Source organism: Adiantum capillus-veneris, chromosome 7, assembly GCF_014529385.1.
Source record: "Adiantum capillus-veneris isolate H3 chromosome 7, ASM1452938v2, whole genome shotgun sequence".
NCBI lineage: Eukaryota > Viridiplantae > Streptophyta > Polypodiopsida > Polypodiales > Pteridaceae > Adiantum > Adiantum capillus-veneris.
The window spans coordinates 149,966,804-149,987,686 of record NC_140937.1 but is presented as its reverse complement, the minus strand read 5'-3'; the positions used below and the strand labels follow the sequence as shown (position 1 = coordinate 149,987,686).

The following is a 20,883-nucleotide window of genomic DNA, read 5'->3' as shown; positions in this document are numbered from 1 at the left end:
TGTCAAAAACTAGTACGACATGTCATTTGTCACTACCCGATCCTCCAACTCCATTGGTTGACAACTCATCTTACGGCTAAAGCTTTACCTACTTGAAGATAATTTTTTGCCCGGCCCAAGAGTCCGGAGTCCGGACAACAGTTTTTTTTGGGTTTGTCCGCGCCAAATGACTCGTGGAATGATTTAATTTAAAAATTCAGAAGCTCTTTAACAGAAAGCGTCGAGATGCTGCATGAGCTGCTTCTGGCTCTGGTGGGCTGCACTGGAGACGTCTTTGTAGATGTTCGGGAGCAGGTGCCTGGTGCATGGACCAAGGAGGACGATTCAGAGCAGCAGCTCGACTGCCCATTCCGCCTTGCTCCAGATCTAACTTTCATTCAACCATCCGAAAGGCAAGCTGTTCACCTGAACGTCTGTTGTTGTTATATTTCTGTGTGTGATTATGCATTGCACGTGTCACTCGCTGGTGTGTGTTTGTGGGTATGTTGTACAACTCAATGAATGTGTGCTTGTGTGTTGTGCACATGCGCAGCATGTGTGAGATACATATAGCTTTCTGACATTACCATAATATGTGTGTGTGTTTGTGTGTGTGTGGAGAGAGAGAGAGAGAGAGAGAGAGAGAGAGAGAGAGAGAGAGAGATGTTCGGAGATAGTTTTTTACTTTCCAGTATGCTAAGTTCTTTACGTATGCCGTAATTTGTGTCCTCCTTGTAGTCTAGCTCTTGTTCATCAATCCTTAGTGGACTATAGTGCATGGAGTTCACGTGGTGCATATGGGCTTTGACATCTCTTATTGCTCATACACAATAACACATGCAATTATAGATTAAAGCTCTCAAATAATTGCAACAGTAGAAGTTAAGAGATAAGACTTGAAAGTTAAGTCATAACATTGAACAAAATTTAGTTTTTGCTTAATTTTGGCTAACAAGGCCCGCCAATGCGCTACAAAAAAACCAAAGGTGACATATACCATGAAGAGACTACAAAAGGGGCAAGCCACAATACCAAAAAACCACTGGTGACAAATATCATAAAGAGACTACAAAGGGCCCGGGGCAAGCCGCAATACAAAAAGATATGGATTATGGAAGTCCTAAAGTCTCAAGAGTCAAGAGTCAAGACTCAAGACTCAAGAGCCACTAGCTTGAGAAGCCTCCCAATTAATAGTAGTCAACCGTATGTTATGCACATCCTCCCATGCCTCATCATAGAGCTCTAGGCCCGCCCGGCGAGGCCTCCATCATGGAGGAAGTTCCTGGCGTCCGTGCCTCTATATCTCCACTTGCCTGAGGAGCCTTTTGCTCCATTTCCCACTGTGTAAAAGGATCTGTCTGTTTGGTTGTACTCTTGCAAAGCTGTCACGTGACACATCCAACCCTATGTGTCCATGGACAAGCTACAGCATGATTAGGGTTCAGTCAGTCCAGTCAAGTCTAGATTAGAAGTGATCTGGCACTTTTTATGAGTCTATTCGTAGTCTGTGCATGCCCAGTCACTTAGTGTAGATGCATATCCTCTGGTTGCACACAGCATGATCATCAGTATTCCCTTTAGAATCCATCAGATTCAGTTAGGGGAATTTTCCAGTGCATTTAGCCTATTTTTCCTATTTTTGGTATTTTCACTTATTATTTTTAAGTGACTTTCCAACAAAAGTAGGTAGGGCAATTTTGCTAAGTTAATATATAAGCAAACCCAAGTTAGCACTTTCTGGCAGAAGAGGCAGCAGGAGCACATGCTCAACAGGCACCTTCTCAGTAGATCCCGAGCAAGAACCCTTGGCGTTTTTGATTCCCCCATCCTCGCCACACCCTCAAGCATCCTAGCGTTTTTTATTTCTAGCAGTTCCCGCTTCATAAGCAGTACCCGGTTCCCTTGGCGTTTTCAACCCTTGCATCATCGCCATACTCAGCCCTGGCGTTTTCTCCCATGATCGCCAACTTTCCCAGATAGCCAGTGTTTTTACTAACGCTCAGCAGGCTGATCAGCGTTTTTGGTTTTCAGCCATTGCCGCATCGGAACATCAGCATTTTCAGCCCTATGGGACAGTAGCAAAATCAGCCCTAGTTGGTTGCAGAAGAACCCCATTTTCAGTCCATAAAAACGCAGCCAAAAACAGTCATTTTCAGCCACCCAAAACAGCCCAAAGATTTGCAGATTTTCAGCAGTTAGAAGACCACAAATTTCAGCCCTAGAGTCGTCATCGTCATCACCTTCGTCGTGATCGGCATAGTCCCAAGTTGCATCAGTCCATTGCATCCGCATTGTACCACTGTGTGCAATCAATAAGTAGACCACTCTTGCCGACGAGAGTGGGGCCTTCGGAGCAGGGTTTTACAACGTCTTTGGTGTCGTATCTCTCTTCTCTCTCTATCTCTCAGTCTCATACACTTGCACGCACAGTGTCCATTCACTTTGTTTGTGATCATAGCATTCTCTCATTAAGAACGGAAGGCTCTACCTTCCATAAGAACAAAAGGAACCTTGAGCACAGTTCGGAGCACTCATCTTGAGCAAAGCGCAAACAATCATTCCGCTGCACCTAACATTGGTATCAGAGCTTTGGCAGTGTTCTGTATCACTCAAGGAAAGAACCACAAGAACCACAAGATATTTTTTGCTTGTTGAGGTCGCACGGACCCAAGTTCGCTTGGGCGTGTCGATTCCTAATCGTGTTTTGTTGAAGAGTGACAGGAATCCCAAGAAAGAAGGGCTTGTCCAGCCTCCCCTTGTGTCTCTTTTCACTCATTGAGAGCGGACCGTGCACTTAGCAGCCGGCCAATCGACGTGAGGTGGGAAAAAGCAACCTTGGTGTGAGCGCAAGGCCGCTAAGGGGTGCGCCCGCGGAAAAGAGTAGAACTCGGGTGAAGAGAAGATCCTTCTCAAACGCGATTTGCAAGCGAAAGAAAACCTCAAGAACCTCAAGATCCTCAAGAACCCAAGAACCAAGACCGTCAAGAACCTAAGTTCCTCGTGAACTTAAGAACCAAAGATCATAGTGCATGGTCGTCACCTGAAGCGGAATGGATACTTCGCATACCTACGCCATGAGTCATACTAACTTCTATGGAGATGATGGTCAAGTCGATGTCGGACATGATGGCACAACAACAAGAAACGAATCGAGTTGTGTTGGCACAACTCGCAAGCAAAGCAGAACAGCAAGAAGCTAAGGACCGTGAGCGCGACGAAGAATTGTAAGACTTGCCGCAGAACAAGCAGCTAAGGACCGTGAGCAAGCAGCTAAGGACCGCGAGCGCGATGAAAGAAACGCAAGCTTTGCCGCACAACAAGAAGACAATCGCCTTGCTTTAGAACGCGAACGCAACGTACGAAAAGAACTAAGAAAGGAGGAAGCGGCAGCACGAAGCGCGGCCTTGGAGACCGAGCGTGAAGCTCAAAGAGAACTAGGAACTCAAGAATTGGTTCGACAGGTACTTGCCTCGAAGACCGAACCACCCAAAGATCGTGGGAGTTCATCAAGTGGCGCAAGCCACGACGCGGATTCCAACCATCCAGTCACAGAGAAGTTGACTTTTAGTAAGTATGACGGTAAGATGGATGCTCGGTTATTCATTCTTGGTTGCATCAATTTAATGCTTATTTTGCGACAACTAAGAAGATAGGAAATAGCAAAGTTTTGACGGCAGCTATGTACCTTGCCGGCGATGCCATCAATTGGTACCACTCATGGCAAGAGGCACAGCTAGCCGCGCACCTAGAGGCAGCCGACGAACTCACGCCCCTTTCATTTTTGGGCTGATTTCCAAGACAAACTAAAGGCGCGGTTTATGCCACCTCAGTACCTCGCACGGTTGAAGGACGATTGCCGCTCTCTTAAGCAAAATGGTATGCCGGTTATGTCTTTTTCTAATCGTGTTTTGCAGCTCGGTACTCAATTCCGAAAATCTGATGATGAGTGCAAAGAGACTTTTCTCTTTGGATTGGACGAGTATATCAAGTACGATGTCGAGGTTCTCGATCCAATCGATCTCAACAAGGCGGTAGCGATTGCTCTCGCACAGGAGATGAAGCACAACAAGGGAAAGCCTAAGGAGAACAAGACTTCCACAAGTACCTCGCAGACTTCTCAGAACCCTCAGAACGGTAAGAATGGTAACTCTTCTAACCAATCTTCCAACAGTCTCTCAGAAAAGAGTTCTTCCAATGAATCTAAGGGTAAGGCTAACACAATTGCTAAACCTAGGCTTACTCCAGATGAAAAGGTAGCACAAGGAATTGTAGGAGGATACATCACGTCGGAAGAGCAAAGCACTTATTCTAAGGAAGGTCGTTGTTTTCATTGTCACATTAAGGGTCACATAAAAAGAACATGTCCTAAGTTTGAATCGAATGAATCTAAAGAACCCACAACACCCACTTCCTCTGTCAATGCAATAAATGATAACACGAGTGTGCCCAAAGTTTCTCAGGACCCTCCCATTGATGATTCTCTCATTAAATGTTATGGTCGTACGTCGGGGCACCGTTTTGTCATATTGTTTGACCCAGGTAGTATGCATGATGTGATCAGTTCCTCTCTTGTTGAGAGAGCCCGCCTCGAAGTTAGTCTGAAATCTCCTATCGAGGTCTCTGGCTTTCGTCCTTGTATGGATGCCCTCATCACGGAGGAGTGCCTTGATGTGTTGTTTGCAATTCAACAGACTGCCTTCACTAGAAGATTTGTTGTTTCTCCTCTCTCAGGATGTGATATGATTTTGGGCATTCGATGGTTTCGTGATAATGACGCTCTCATGGATTTTAAGACTAACACTATAACTCTCAATGCCACAAGTGATTCTCCTATTGTGTTAGGTGCTGCGGAAGGAATGTTGTATTTTCTCAAGATTAGTGATCTTTATTGCTCAAGGTTCTTTTTAGTTCTTTAGGGAAAGAGAGAGCTTTCCGTCTTGTGGAGAGTGCTATGATCACGAACAAAGTGAGTGAATTGTGTGTGCAAGTGAATGAGACTGAGAGAAGGAGAGAGAAGAGATGCGACACCGAGAGGTTGTAAAACCCTCCTCCGAAGGCCCCACTCTCGTCGGCGAGAGTGGTCTATTCTTTGATTGCACAAAGGTGTACAATGTGTATGCAATGGACTATGCAACTTGGTCTATGCCGACGACGACGACGACGATGGCTGAAATCTGAGATCTTCTAATCGCTGAATTTCGGGACTGTTTCGGTGGCTGAAAATGACTGTTTTGGCTGCGTTTTCTTGGCTGAAAAATGAGGTTTCTTAGGGCTGAAAACTGATGGTCTTTACGGGCCGAATCTGCTACACTTTAGGTGAATAATGCCGGTCTTAATTTGCTGCTGAAATCCAAAAACGCCAGGGGCTGAAATTGGTCCTTCTGTCGTCGAGGTTCTGCAAATGCAAAAACGCTAGGCTGATCTGCTGTGTCGTGATGACGCCGGGGCTGATCTGCTGTGCACAAATCGCCAAGGCTGATCTGATGCAAAAACGCTAGGTCTTCTGTGGAGAAAACGCCAAAGTAGTCGCGGGGGTTGGTCTTGCTGAGAAGTTGCCTGTTGAGCAAGGTGCTCCTGCCGCCTCTTCTGCCATTTAGTGCTAACTTGGGTTTGCTTATATAGAAACTTAGCAAAATTGCCCTACCTACTTTTGTAGGAAAATCACTTAAAAATAATAAATGAAAATAACCAATAAATAGGAAAATAGGCTAAATGCACTGGAAAATTCCCCTAACTGATGCTAATGGATTCTGATGGGAATTCCGATGATCATGCTGTGTGCAACCGGAGGATATGCATCTATGCTAAGTGACTGGGCATGCACGGTCTACGAATAGACTCACAAAAGTGCCAGATCACTGCTATTCTAAACTGATCGGACTGACTGAACCCTGATGTGGTGTAGCTTGTCCACGGACACATAGGGTTGGGATGTGTCACGTGACATATTGTCATTCATGGAGAGGACATTGCTCATTCTCCATCTCTCATTGCTAATATGCAAGACAAGATTGAAAGGATTCGGGATAAGGAGACTCTCTCAGTCTCTTTTTCTCCACAGCATGACACACAGAACTTGCATGATTGTGAAAAGCATGATGATTTGATTGACAATGATCAGCATGATGATTTGGATGATAATGATGAGCATGATGAGTTGCATGAAGATGATGTGATTGTTTACAAGGATGATGTGTTAGTGGATGCTTTTTCTAGCGAAGCTAACCTCGTTGTAGATTCGATCAATCACGAAGAATTGATCTTGGCTTTCGAGTCGAGGTCCAAAGAACCCCCACAGGACGATTTGATCATTCAGGAAGAAGCGATCTTGGCTCTTGAGCCTAGGTCGAAAGAACCCTCACAGGAAGTATTATGTGTTCGCATAATTGATACGCACGCATTGTTCGAGTGTTTCATTCGTGATCGTTTCCTGTATTTTCGTCAGCATCTTTATGTGATCCCTTTTCCTAGGCATGACATATTGTATGTTGAGCACGTTTCTCTCATGGATGAGCACGAATGTATGCGGATTTTTTGTGAAAAGCTGAAAAGTATGTATGTCAGGAAGTCACATTCCATGTCTCTTCCTTGGCATGACACAGTTTTCGAACGAGCACATGAAAGTGTGAGCACCAAGCATTGGCATTTCCGTTGTAAATTGCCAGAGTTGATTGCTCTAAATCATAAGAGAAAGATTCGATCTCATTGTTTGTATGTATGTGGTGAACGGTTTAGCACTCCGTTTCTTTGTTCATCCACATTGCATGCACAGTCTTTGAGGAAGACAAAACTTTTTCCATTCACTTTACATGGGATAGGTATGTTCGTGTTTTTGGGTTGGAAATGGTTTCAGGAATTTTCAGCCATGGAGATTCTTGAAGATGGAAGAAGCACGACTCTCGACGAAGTTGAAGGAAGGAAGGAGCCACAGAAGACTTTGTGTCGCTTTCGGCGCGGCCCAAAGAAGCAAGCGTTGCAAACCTTTATGAAGTTCAAGTACCGCACGATCCACACCTCAGAGTGGGCCGTCGAAGAGTCCTTTCCAGGATTCCGGATGCTATTGGCGATCTCCCTCGACGCCATACAGTTCGGTACTAGTACCTCACTTTGAAAAGGAGGGGATGTCACGTGACATCCAAACCTATGTGTCCGTGGACAAGCTACAGCATGATCAGGGTTCAGTCAGTCCAGTCAAGTATAGATCATAAGTGATCTGACACTTTTTGTGAGTCTATTTGTAGACCGTGCATGCCCAGTCACTTAGTGTAGATGCATATCCTGTGGTTGCACACAACATGATCATTAGTATTCCCTTCAAAATCCATCAGATTCAGTTAGGGAAATTTTCCAGTGCATTTAGCCTATTTTCCCTATTTTTGGTATTTTCACTTATTATTTTTAAGTGACTTTCCAACAAAAGTAGGAAGGGCAATTTTGAGCAAACCAAAGTTAGCACTTTCTGGCAGAAGAGGCAGCAGGAGCACATGCTCAACAGGCAGGCACCTTCTCAGCAGAACCCCATCAAGAACCCTTGGCGTTTTTGATTCCCCCATCCTCGCCACACCCTCAAGCACCCTAGCGTTTTTTGTTTCTAGCAGTTCCCGCTTCATCAGCAGTACCCGGTTCCCTTGGCGTTTTCAGCCCTTGCATCATCGCCATACTCAGCCTTGGCGTTTTCTCCCATGATCGCCAGCTTCCCTAGATAGCCAACGTTTTCACTAACGCTCAACAGGCTGATCAACATTTTTGGTTTTCAGCCATTGCCACATCGGAACAGCAGCGTTTTCAGCCCTATGGGACAGCAGCAGAATCAGCCCTAGTTGGTTGCAGAAGAACCCCATTTTCAGCCCATAAAAACGCAGCCAAAACAGTCATTTTCAGCCACCCTAAACAGCCCAAAGATTTGCAGCAGCTAGAAGACCACAGATTTTAGCCCTAAAGTCATCGTCGTTGTCACAAAGTGATGACGTGGCGGACAACAGAAACCCTAATTTCTGCCAGAAACCCTAAAATTCCTGCAAACCCTAATTTTTGCCAAAAACCCTAAATTCCGGAAATCGCAGAGACGGATTATTAAATTTTTTTTTTTTTTGGAAAATGATGAGCGACGCGAATTTTGCTTTTGCTATTTTTTTATTAAAAAAAAAGAGAAAAGACTCTCTAAGAGAGAGAGAGAATTGATGCTTTTGATTTTAAAAGCTTTTGGGGCTCTGCTTTTGGGCATCCCTTGTAACCTTTAAATTAGTGGTGAGGGCCTCACTTCTCAGAGCATCTGGACGCAGAGTCTGAGAGTGAAACCCTAACCGCTCTCTTGTACTTTGATGATTGATTAATATAAAAAGAAATACCGAAAGGGGCGCCAGTCTTTGGGGCCAATATCTCTAGGCACGGAACTCCGCCGGGCCAGTGCAAATCTATTGTGATCTGTGAATTGTTTTGAAGTGGTTATTTGGTGCTGTCGCGGTTGATTCTTGACTTGGAGTGTCCAAGTTTGTTACAGTGGTATCAGAGCACGGCCGATTTCTCTTCTACGGGAAATCCGATCCCCGAATTTTTTTTCCGCGGCACCTATGGCTTCAGGCAATGATCAGTCGACTCCCTCTGCATCTGGAGATGCGGGCTGGGATCACAACGAAGATTCAGGCAGAGAGTATGGCCCGCCTTGGCCTACTTAGGTGGAGCGGCGAGAGATAGAGCGTCGCCAGTTGATCAGCGATGCAACAAAGATGATGCTCAATTTTGCCAAGGACCTGAAGATGGCAAAATATATGAACCAGACCTCTTTGAAAGAGGTACAGATGGAGTGGCAGAGAACCACAACACCACTCCCGAAACCCACTCTCAAGAAACCTTCTGCCTCCAAGAAATATACGGAGAAGGAACTGGAGAACGTGGTTGATGCACGGATTGCTCAGCTTTTTGACACGCAAAAGAAAGCCAAAAAGCACGGCAAAAAGCAGAAGAAAGGCATTGACTTCCCGGGATATTTAGGTCGTCGGTCGACATTCGACAAGGCAAAGAAATTGAAGAAGCGCGTCAAGTTTAAAGACCTACCCAGTTCTTCTTCTTCTTCTTCTTCTGACAGTTCTTCTAGCAGCTCAGATTCGAGCGAAGAAGACAGACAAGGTAAAAAGCGAAGCAAGAAGCAACGCTTTGGAAAGGGCAAGAGAAAGGCAAAGAAGGCTAAATCTCGCCCAGAGACTGACACTTCTACAGAGGACTCGTCTACGGACAGTTCAGACTCTGACAACGGAAACTTTTATGCGAACAAGAGGAATTTTTACAAAGCCAACCAGTATGACTTTCTCGAAGATAAAAGCAAGAAAGTTCGAGAGTTTAAGGAAGGTGGCCAAGCACTTAAGTTTGATACTTTTTCGGGATACTCCGATGCTTCGAAGGCTTTGTCTTTTATACAGCAGTTTGACATCGCTTTCGCGGGAGGACGCTATTCAGAGCACTCCAAGATTCGGAGAGCTGCCTCTTATTTTAAGGGGAATGCTCGCACTTGGTGGTCCACGCTTCTATTAAGCAAGACTGTGCCAGTTACATGGCTGAAATTCAAGAGGCTTTTTATTTCTTCTTGGTTGACTCAAGAGTTTGAGCGAGATATACGAGCTGCTTGGAACCATCTCTGGATGACCAAGAGCGATACAGTGAATTCTTACTGTGAAAGATTCTGGAACTCTTTTCTACCTGCCTCTTCATTCAAGAAGATCTCGTTCAGAGAACAGATTGAGTGGTTTACCTTGGGTCTACCTACAGAGATCCGAGATCACTGCTTGGAACAGAACTCAACTTCTATTCAGGAGTTGATGAGTCATGCGAAGCGGGGCTTTGCCATTCACTCTTGCAGTTTGACCTACTCCACAGATAAGGCCATGACACAACGAGCCGAACAGACTTCTAGGAATGAAAGTAGAAAGAAAAAGAGCAACCCAGAGAAAAAGGATGCACAACCCAAGCTTACTCCTGAGGAGAGAGCTCGCTTCATCAGAGAGGGGAAGTGCTTTGGATGCGGGGAACATGGACATATCTCCGCGAAGAGCCCTAAAAAGGCATAGAAAATACAGAATGATAAAGACGACGACAGGTCTGAGAGTTCGAGAGCAGCTGAGGAATGTGGCAGAAAAGGCAGACAGAAAAGCAGAACTGGTACCACATGGCGTGTGACCTGCACCGAATCTAATGAATGAAAGTACAAACTTTGCCGCTTTTGGGGCAAAGTGAAGGATCAGGAAGCCCTTTTGAAGAAGCCAAGGACAACTTCTTTTCACTTGGAATTGGCGGCTCGATTTGGAACTACGCCCGACAGACTGACGCCACAGGCGGAGGTAGTTCGACTGGCACCCGGATGGGATGTTGCCATTACACCAAGCATTGGCAAACTTCGTTTGCAATGACAGGGGTGTTCAGGGCACGCGAGTGACGTTCTACTCGGGATCCCTTGGTACCACAAGAACTACGCCGTGGTTGACTACCGGGCCGAGAAAGCGACATTGATAAATGAAGGGCTTAGAGATTGTACTTGATGAACTTCAGTTTTCTTACTCATTCTTTTGGGAGAACTGAACGATGGATAAAGGTTGAATATGTTTTGACCTGAAGAAACGAACGCCAAGATTTTTTTCTCCACGCTCATGCCGATTGCTTTTGAGAGGGCCTGAAGATCATACCATTGATCTGATATCTGGAAGCACGCCACCGAATCGGCCACCTTACCGTGTGAGCCGAGTACAGAATGAAAAGATTATGAACCCAGTGAAAGACCTCTTGGAAAAAGGTCTTGTCCAGCCTAGTACTTCACCGTATTGCTCTCCAGTGTTGTTGGTTTTGAAGAAAGACGGATCTTGGAGAATGTGCATCGATTATAGCACTCTCAACGAAATCACCATCAAGAACAGATTTCCGATTCCTAAGATCGATGATATACTCGACAGGTTACAGGGATCCTCGTGCTTTAGCAGGATTGACTTGAAGAGTGGATATCATCAGATCAGGAAAGCGCCAGGAGATGTCTACAAGACAGCTTTTCAGACGACTTTTGGGTTATTTGAGTTTTTGGTGATGCCTTTTGGCTTAACCAATGCTCCTGCGACATTTAACCGGATGATGGACAGGATTTTTCGAGAGTACAGGCTATTTGTTGGCACTTTCTTTGACGACATCATTGTTTTCTCCAAGAATGAGGCAGAACACAGAGATCATCTGCTTCAAGTCTTTCAGGCATTACGAGATCACACATTAGTGATTAATGCTAAGAAAAGTGAATTTTTCCTACCAGAGATACACTTTTTGGGACACATTGTGTCAGCAGCACAGCAGGAGTGAAAATGAACCCGGCCAAGATAGAGACTATCCGTGATTGGCCCGATTTGAGGAATGTCCATGAAGTTAGAAGCTTCTTGGGACTGTGTTCGTACTACAGGCGGTTCATACGAAAGTTTGCAGAGGTTGCTTCCCCTTTGCATACCTTGACACAGAAAGGAGTACCTTTTTCGTGGGGACCCACAGAGGTGACTGCCTTTCAGACATTGAAAGAGAAATTCACTACAGGACCAGATTTGACTTTGCCGGACTTGCAGAAGTCATTTGAAGTATTTTGTGATGCTTGTGGTCGTAGTCTGGGTGCGGTCTTGATGCAAGAAGGCCATGTCATAGCTTACGAGAGCCGTTTGTTCTCTAGGCCGGAGATGACAGCACAGATTTATGGGAAAGAGCTTTTGGCGGTTATCCACGCTCTTACTCAGTGGCGGCATTACCTACTCGGAGCGGATTTTACCGTCTTTACAGACCATCAGAGTTTGCGCTACTTCTTGTCACAGAAGCAGCTTTCGGAAAAGCAGATGCGGTGGGTGAACATCTTGTCACAGTTCCACTTCCAGATTGTCCATGTGCAGGGACAGAAGAATGTGGTGGCAGATGCTTTGTCTCGAAAACCGTTGGTTCTGGCTATTTCCGCGATACATCATAGGAGCTTCGAGGATATGGTCGATCAGTATGCCGCAAATACAGATTTTGCAGATATTTTCACACGGATACGGGATGGGGAGACAGTAGCTGGATACTCCCTTCGGGAAGGCTACTTGATGAAAAAGACTATGTTGTGCGTTACACAGCCGTTGAGGGAAAAGGTTATGATTGATTGCCACTGTCCACCTTTTACGGGTCACCGCGGCATTGCTACCACCATGAAAGGGGTAGAGAGAGATTTCTTTTGGCGGAGATTGAAGAAGGATGTGGAAGAATTTGTGCGCAGTTGCTTGGTATGCCAGAAGGTCAAGTTTGACAGGCATAAGGCACAGGGATTGTTACAGCCTTTACCCATACCCACCCGCCCCTGGGAAAATATTGAAATGGATTTCATTTTTGATCTCCCAAGAACACAGAATGATCACGATGATTTTCCGATTACATGGCACGTCTGGGACGATTCTCTCCGACAGAGACCCCAGATTTATGAGTTTGTTTTGGAAGGCAATTTGGGAGAACATTGGCACGCGGTTGCAGTTCTCGTCATCGTTCCACTTGCAGACTGACGGGCAATTTGAGATTGCCAATTAAGTGATTTTAGATTTATTGAAGTCTTGTATCTCGGATCAGAAGACTCAATGGGAAAAGAACTTACCTTTGGTGGAATTTGCCTACAATAACAAGATACACTCTTCGACGGGGAAGACGCCATGAGAGATTGTTGAAACTGCTGCGAAGGTTCCATCCTTCCTGAGCACGAAAGATTAGAAATTTGAAGCGGATGAATATTCGCGAGATTTGGATACGGCTTTTGCCAAGGTTCGCGAGACTTTGCAGGAGTCTCAAGAACGACAGAAAAAGGCAGCGGATCGCCATTGTCGCGACTGGAAACTGAAGGAGGATGATTGGGTGCTCTTACTTTTGAGAAGGCACGCCTAAGAAAGCAAAAGGGAAAGGAGAGGCTTTTTCCAAAGCTTAGTATGTGATACTACGAACCTTTCCAGATTACTGACAAGATAAATGATGTCTCCTTCCGACTGAAACTGCCAGATACTTGGAGGATTCACAATGCATTGCATGTGAGTCTCTTGAACCCTGTTAAGGGTGATGTGCCTGATGATGGGGAGCCTGATGAGCAACCCAAAGTGGAAGAAAATGAGGAGATCCTTGTTCCTGAACAGATTTTGGCACATAATGATACGAAGAAAGGTAAAGTCTGAAGGCGGTTCTTGGTTAAGTTCAAGAACTTTCCTGCATTTCATGCGAAGTGGATGGAGGAGGAGGACCTAGCAGATACTCCTCGGATTGTGAAACTTTACCTCGATGTTTTGGTTTAGCATAGTCTACTCCAAACGGAACCCAGAAACTCAGCTTGGCCGAAGATCTGGTGCAGTGGGATACACAAGAGGGGAGTTACTCCGCTCCTTTGTCAACAGATGCCTCGATTTTGATACTAAAGTCATTGATGTCTCTTTGAGCTTCAGGGATACTGAGAGCTGACAGTATTCTGCTGGATGACTTTATGAAATGGAATTCCTGATTATGATACTGATTTGTTCTTGACTTCTTGTGCGTGCAGGAACTGATAGACGAAATGACTGCAGCATTTTGGTCTGATTGATCTCGAATAGACATGGTTGCAATAGGGGTTAGTCAATCGGACATCGTTGAGGTCCTGATTGGACCTAGATGTGATTGCTAGCTACATTGCCGATAAATCATGGTCTAAGATCCGAATGAATGTTGAATGTCATGTGATGTCTGGTGATGTCCTGTGATGTCGTGTGATGTGACTGTCGATTTTGTACATGTGCTAGATGTGTGTTCCTAGTACGTAGGTACTAACAGTCAGTGTCTGCTAAGACGGTTTATGGCTTTTGTCGGTTTTGCAGGCGTAATCGCGGTCGATTACAATGCTTTCAAGAGGGGGGTATGTCACAAAGTGATGACGTGGCGGACAACAGAAACCCTAATTTCTGCCAGAAACCCTAAAATTCCTGCAAACCCTAATTTTTGCCAAAAACCCTAAATTCCGGAAATCGCAGAGACGGATTATTATTATTATTATTTTTTTTTTGGAAAATGATGAGCGACGCGAATTTTGCTTTTGCTATTTTTTATAAAAAAAAAGAGAAAAGACTCTCTAAGAGAGAGAGAGAATTGATGCTTTTGATTTTAAAAGCTTTTGGGGCTCTGCTTTTGGGCATCCCTTGTAACCTTTAAATTAGTGGTGAGGGCCTCACTTCTCAGAGCATCTGGACGCAGAGTCTGAGAGTGAAACCCTAACCGCTCTCTTGTACTTTGATGATTGATTAATATAAAAAGAAATACCGAAAGGGGCGCCAGTCTTTGGGGCCAATATCTCTAGGCACGGAACTCCGCCGGGCCAGTGCAAATCTATTGTGATCTGTGAATTGTTTTGAAGTGGTTATTTGGTGCTGTCGCGGTTGATTCTTGACTTGGAGTGTCCAAGTTTGTTACAGTCGTCATCACCGTCGTCGTGATCGGCATAGTCCCAAGTTGCATCAGTCCATTGCATCCGCATTGTACCACTTTGTGCAATCAATAAGTAGACCACTCTCGCCGACAAGAGTGGGGCCTTCGGAGGAGGGTTTTACGTCTTTGGTGTCGTATCTCTCTTCTCTCTCTATCTCTCAGTCTCATACACTTGCACGCACAGTGTCCATTCACTTTGTTTGTGATCATAGCATTCTCTCATTAAGAACGGAAGGCTCTACCTTCCATAAGAACAAAAGGAACCTTGAGCACAGTTCGGAGCACTCATCTTGAGCAAAGCGCAAACAATCATTCCGCTGCACCTAACAAAAGCATTTTCAAATTTATGCTAACAAGGACAATTATTTGCCTTCTCTACTCCAAGCTGATTCGTCTTCTTGGAAGCAATGTGGCTAAAGGTACTCCACAATCGCTCCAAGCATTAGGTACTAACTGACTGGCTGAGAATATGGATCGCTAGTCTATGAAGCTCAGGGCCACCATAGCCATAGTTCTCCCTCCATAGCACTAAACCTATCTTCTTGCGATCAATCTGAGCATCTAGACTGCCAAATGATCCCCGCATCGTTCTGTACTGTCTCAACTGATCCTTGATAATGTGTCGCCCAGCTCTGTTTAGAACCATCTGGTTTAAGATCTTTGTAAATTGATTCATGACTTCTTTATCTGTCTCTTCCTTGCACCTTGGAACTCCGGATCCAGCATGTATGTTGCCCCATGAAAAGGAGAGGCATATGAATCATAGTTACATGGGACGGCGGGTCGGGGTCGGGAACGAGGACGGGGACGGGACGGCAAAAGTCAGGAGATGGGGACGGGGTTGGAACGGCAAAAAAAAAAGAAGAGTTTTTTTGGCATTTTTTGACCTACACACATGCCACACACATAGAGCATCACTTTGACCACAAATTTACTCTAAATAGACCAAAGAGCACGAGTCATATAGGCGCAAACGTGCTAATAAAACATGGAGTAGGTAGAGGTGTGTAGCTGCTAGGAACAGTCAGCCGCGCAAAACCTGGCGTAGATGGCGATGCTGTGGCTGGTGTGGGGGCGGGCAGAGAAGGGGAGGGTAAAGAGCCTCGTCGAACACGAGGCGGTGTGGAGGCATCGGCGGCGGAATCCCCACAACAACCGCCACCGCCACCACTAGAGCGCCGGTGTCTAGACGAGTGTGAAGATCGTCTCGTCGACACCGAAGCTTCGGAGCGCGCCGAATGCTCCGGAAGATGGATACAAAATGAAAAGTGCATGCCACAAGGGCTCAAAAAGGACTTAGGACAAGCCTCAAGGATAACAAAAATTACAAAGGGCTAGGTAGTAGGTAGACTCTAGAGGAGTAGATCCTAGACTCAAGAGTGATCAATGATCATCAAACTCAAGAAGTGCTCGCCTGCTGAATCTCCATATCGTCGTCGTAGTCGAGGTCGTTAGCGACATATGAGACCTCGGGAGGCTCGCATTGAGGCTCGAAGTCCTCCTCTGGCTCCTCCAAAAGTGTTTCGGCCATAGATGGATTCTCTTGTGCCATCTCCCACTCAGTGAAGGAATCTGCCTTGTGTGTAACGCTCTTGGCAAGCATGTGCAAGTTAGCGCTCACAAACACTAAATCATTGTCCCTCTGGACCCCGAGGCGATTCCTCTTCTTAGAGGCAATGTCCTCTTCTTAGAGGCAATGTGGCTGTACACACTCCATAGTTGCTCCAAGCAACTAGTGGTACATGCTTGGCTAAGGACACGAACAGCCAAGCGCTGCAAATGTGGGCCATCTCCTCCATAGTCCTCCCACCACAAAACCGAGCCAATCTTGTTGCGATCAACCTGTGCATCTACACATCCATAGGAGCCCTTCTTTTGCCTGTAGTTGAGTAGCTCGTCTCTAATCTTACACCTAGTGTCACTGCTAGGCTCAAGGCACTCCAATGCAAGTCGCCATCCTTTGCTCACCTCCTTGTCGGTCTCTTGAGGGCTTCCCTGAAACTCAGGGTCAAGCACATAAGTGCCGCATGGAGTGGAGAGTAGTATCCATTCCACCTCGACTCACACAAGCCATGAATCTCCGCATACTGAACAGGGTCAGGCACAAGCTTCTCAAGTGTCTCTATCATCCGATCCATGGCTTCGTAGACTTTGCCGATGCATGGATGCAAGCCATCCACAACTCGAAGTAGGTGTAGAATCGGCTTGACCATGGCGTCAGTAGTCTTCACCTCCTCCCACCAAGCGGCGTCCTCGTCCCATTCTCGGCATTTCAATCTTGTTGCTGATGTAGACTCCGGCATGGCTTGGAACTCATCACTGAGAAAGAGGCCCCTTAAGGCTCCGCCAAAACTTCACCTCATGACTAGGTTCATGAAGAAGATGGGATCGCACTTTGTTTGCACCACCCGTTCTCTTGTACGGACATAGCTTGCACGTCCATGGTCTTGCACTGCCACCTTTACCACGCGTAGTAGAGTCGACTTCATCCTACCACGACCATGTTTGCACGGCAGGCCTCCTTCGAGAAGAGCCGGCTTGAGAAGTGGAGTTAGCTTGAGATGACATGATGGTGGAGAGAGAGTAGAGCTAAGAGGAGAGCTTGTGTGGAGAGAGTAGAGGAGAGCTTCAAAGTTGAGAGGGTAGAAGAGGGAGAGAGTGGGTAGAGAGACTCAAGGGTAGAGCTTGAGCCTTGAGCGCCCGTAGGTAGACCGTAGACGGCGTAGAGTTTAGATAGTAGACGGTAGAGAGGAGAGCTGTCACAAGGCGGGCACCACGTGCCGATAGAAAAGAAGAGACTGAACAACTTTAAGCACTTCAAATAACGACTGAACTAAAATAGAGAGAGACGACACGCGACACGGAGTGGCGGAATTCCACCCCAGAGAGTATTGGCTCCAAACCTTGGCGTCCCTTTCGATATTTCTTTATATTGCATCAACACAGTACAAGCCGGTACTCCAGACTCTGCACCTTCTCCAGGAAGCATGCCAGAGAATGAGCCCTAGCCTCATATTTAAAGGCCCTTGGCCTAAAAAGCTTCTTGTCCAAAAGCAAAGCCAAAAGCTGTCAACATAAATCACAGAAATCTGTGCAGCTTGCCACGTCATCAACCAACGCAAAATGCGGTGTCGTGCAGCTCCGCTCCCATGCTAAGAAATATGCCAAGAAGATGCAGATCAAGCTTATTGAAAGCCTACTTAATTAATGGTCAGTGATGAGGGCTTGTTAACAGGCCAAGTTTAATGATTAATGTATGCTAGATGCGGCTAAAAGGGCCAACAATGCCTTAATGATGCAAAAAATGAGTGTGATTGAAGTGAGCACATATGGGAGATTATGATCTAAAACTGCAGTGCTTGAAGTGCTCTACTGGCTTGTCTTTACGGCTCGTCGATTGGAGCTACGGTGAAGAAGTTATGGTAGCTTGAAGTTTAAGTCGATTGCAGATCCGCACCGGATTGGGCAATTGCAGCAGAGGCGACAGAAATGAAATGAATGCACGGGCCCGCAGTGCTCACTTTGTGGAGCGCGTCGATCTTTTTAGATCAGTGATCGGAGTTACGGTCGCCAAGTTATGGGCCATTAAAGATTCTTCGGGGGTCAGTTCCGTGCCAGTCTAGTCGGCTAGGTCGGAGTGCCATCTGGGAAGTTTTGAGCTTCAATCAAGGAATACCGCAAACCGATATACTTTGGAAGTTAAATATGCTAAATGTGGTGCCCGTACGAAAGCACATAAGTACTTGAAGAGCATCGTGTCCGAAATGACGTCTCTTGGAATGCAATGATTGTGGGGAGTGCCCAACACGGATGCGGTAAGAAGCTTCGGGCTATTTTCAGCGAGTGCAAAGGGAGTGCTCTCAGGCGTATGGCGCTAAGGAGCTGATATGGGTATCAAATTCACGAAGATTCTGTTAGTCAAGGCTTGCTAGGGAAAGTTGTGGTGCTTGGCGATGCTTTTGTCAGCATGCATGCCCGAATGTGGTGCCCTTACAAAGCCAAAAGGCCGCCCAATGGAGAAGCTTGGCAAAGCCTCGGCTGATAGGTATGCCAAATTCGATGCCCTTCAATGGTGCCCAAAGACAACCAAGTCAAAAGGCCGCTCACTTAAGCCATAAGGCCGTCCAAAGTCGGTGTCCGTCCATGACCTTGAGGGGAGGGACCACCCATGGGATGGCCAACAAATTAAAGTGAATTATTTTTCTTAGTGTGGACAAAGAGGGAGAAAAAGATAGAGGGCAACGACGGTGCGGTCGTTGCCTCTCTTGAAAAGCATGACACTTTGGTTTTTTTTATAAGGGGAGAAGAAAAAAAAAGAACTCATGCTAGGTTAGGGAAGAAGAAAGGAGTGCGCCGTGGAGAGGAAAGAAAGAAAAAAGAAGAGAAGAAGAAAGAAAGAAAAAGAAAGAAGGAGAAGAAAGGAAGAAAAAGAAAAAGAAGAAGGAGAAGAGAAGAAGGAAAGAAGAAGAAGAAGAAAGAAAGAAAAAGAAGAAGAAGAAGAAGAAAAAGAAAGAAGAGAAAGAGAAGGAAGAAGAAGAAGAAGAAAAAGAAGAAAAAACGCACGGAAGAGTTCGGCCGCAAGAAAAAAGACGAGGAAGGGAAGCGAAGGCAAAGAGGGTTACGAAGGGAAGAACCTCGGAGCAAACAAGCTCTTTTTTTTTCGCTCTCGTTTTCGACTACTCTTCGGTAAACAAAGCAAGTGAAAAAGGAGCGGGCACAAGGAAGCTCTCTCTCTCTCTCTCTCTCTCTCTCTCTCTCTCTCTCTCGTTCTTGTTCTCGCAAGCAAGCTTTCCTCTCTCCCTCTCGAGTTTGAACATAGCAAGCAAGGCAAGCTTTGAGAGCTTGGAGCAAGTCGAGCATGAAGGAAAATCGGGAAGCTTCGAAGGGGAAGGTAACATAAGCTGAAGAAGAAGGTCCAAGGAGGGTCTAAAGCTGGATGAGTTTGAAGACGAAAAGAAGAAACAAGATAAAAAAGGGCAACGAGCATCGGACATAAGTAAGGGAGTTAAAAGGACATGAAGCTTCGAGCAAGCATAAGCTTTGAGCCTACATACGTCGAGAATTGAGCAAGTATAAGACAAGGGAGCAGAAGCAAAGGGATTCGAGTTGAAAGGGGATCGAGCTTCGGGAGTTGGGGCTGTGCATGCAAGCTGCATATAATTTCTGAAGCCTGAAGATTGAGACAATGAGTCGAGATAAAGTTTGCAGAAGTTAGTTCACCGTCATCGGCTAATGTTTGATTAATCATTCTGTTAAGCCCGGTGTCGTTAACGACCCGATTAATTCTGTAAAGCGGGAGCTTAAACTCCTAGTTAGCAGATAATCCAAGTGACGGTGTTGTTAACGGCCCGCCTTGGCTAAAGATTAAGTTGTACTCAAACGAATTAATCGATTAATTGATGATTACGGTGATTGCCAGAGTCAGTTGCATCAGTTGTTCTTGTTCTCTCTCTTTCACTCCTCCCACAGCCAAAGGCCCGGCGCTTGCCCGGCTCACGTAGCAAACATATATCCCCTGACATCTTTGGTGAACCCGACGCGAAACGAGCCGGGGTGGGAGGTAAAGATGGAGAATTTAGAGCAGATGATGAAGATGATTGCAAAGTTAAGTGCAAATGGTTTTGATGATAAGTCAGCAGTTCTAGATTTTGCAAAGATGCTTCAATTGGTTCAAGGATCTCTGCTTGAAATAGAGACTGTAAAGAAGAAAAATCAAATGAATGAAGCTTTGGATGCAGCTTTAGATGCAATATACGACGAGAGACGACTCTTTGATGGATATGATCCAGAGGGCTACCTAGAGTGCTATGAGCTGGAGACCAAGGTAAGGGGGATACCAGAAGAGTTGATGATCAAATATTTTGAGCATTTAGTGAGTTCAGATGTGAAGGAGCAAATTCAAGAAGTTACCAAAGCTTGCAATGATGATTGGGAGTATTTCAAAGAAGCTATTGTGCAAGTACGTTATGAGCAGTATGAAAGCTATCAAGAACAGAGTTCAAGTCTACCGGACTACACAGATATTCGAGGACAAGTACAATCAAAGTTAGAAGCTGTGATTGATGAGTTTATTGTACAGGATGCTACCTTCTTACAGGCTAATGATGAAGACATAGTCAAAGCTATGTATGAGAAGTTGGGGTTTGCAGATGCCTTGCATGAAGTAGAAGTCCTTGAGGGTGAGTCTCTACAGCCTCAAACTACGCAGGGTGAATTTTTCAAAGAACATGTACCTGTAGTACAGGAAGAAAAGAAATCATGGGATCAAGACAATGAATTGGCTAAAGCTCAGGAAGATGTGCAGGTGAATGAGTGCAGCCATATTCAGGTAGACATGCAGGAAGATTCAGTTATAGCTGATACTTTTGCTACTGAACCAGAGAATTAGAGCAAAATTTTTCTGGTACAGATTCTACCATAGAGGTGATTGATTAATGA

General features: G+C 45.6%; 1 protein-coding gene across 2 annotated transcripts in view; it reads left to right on the top strand.

Moving 5' to 3' along the window:
- The first annotated feature begins 202 nt into the window (after positions 1-202).
- The window catches only part of GCP4 (GAMMA-TUBULIN COMPLEX PROTEIN 4), a 102,429-nt gene continuing 81,748 nt past the window's right edge, over positions 203-20,883 (top strand). For both annotated transcript variants that reach the window (XR_015188698.1, XM_086516633.1), the window contains exon 1: positions 203-392. Coding sequence is in view for 1 of the 2 variants with exons in the window: in XM_086516633.1 (XP_086372759.1) it covers positions 226-392 (167 nt within the window). In the remaining variant the exon portion in view is untranslated. The remainder of the gene's footprint in view (positions 393-20,883) is intronic.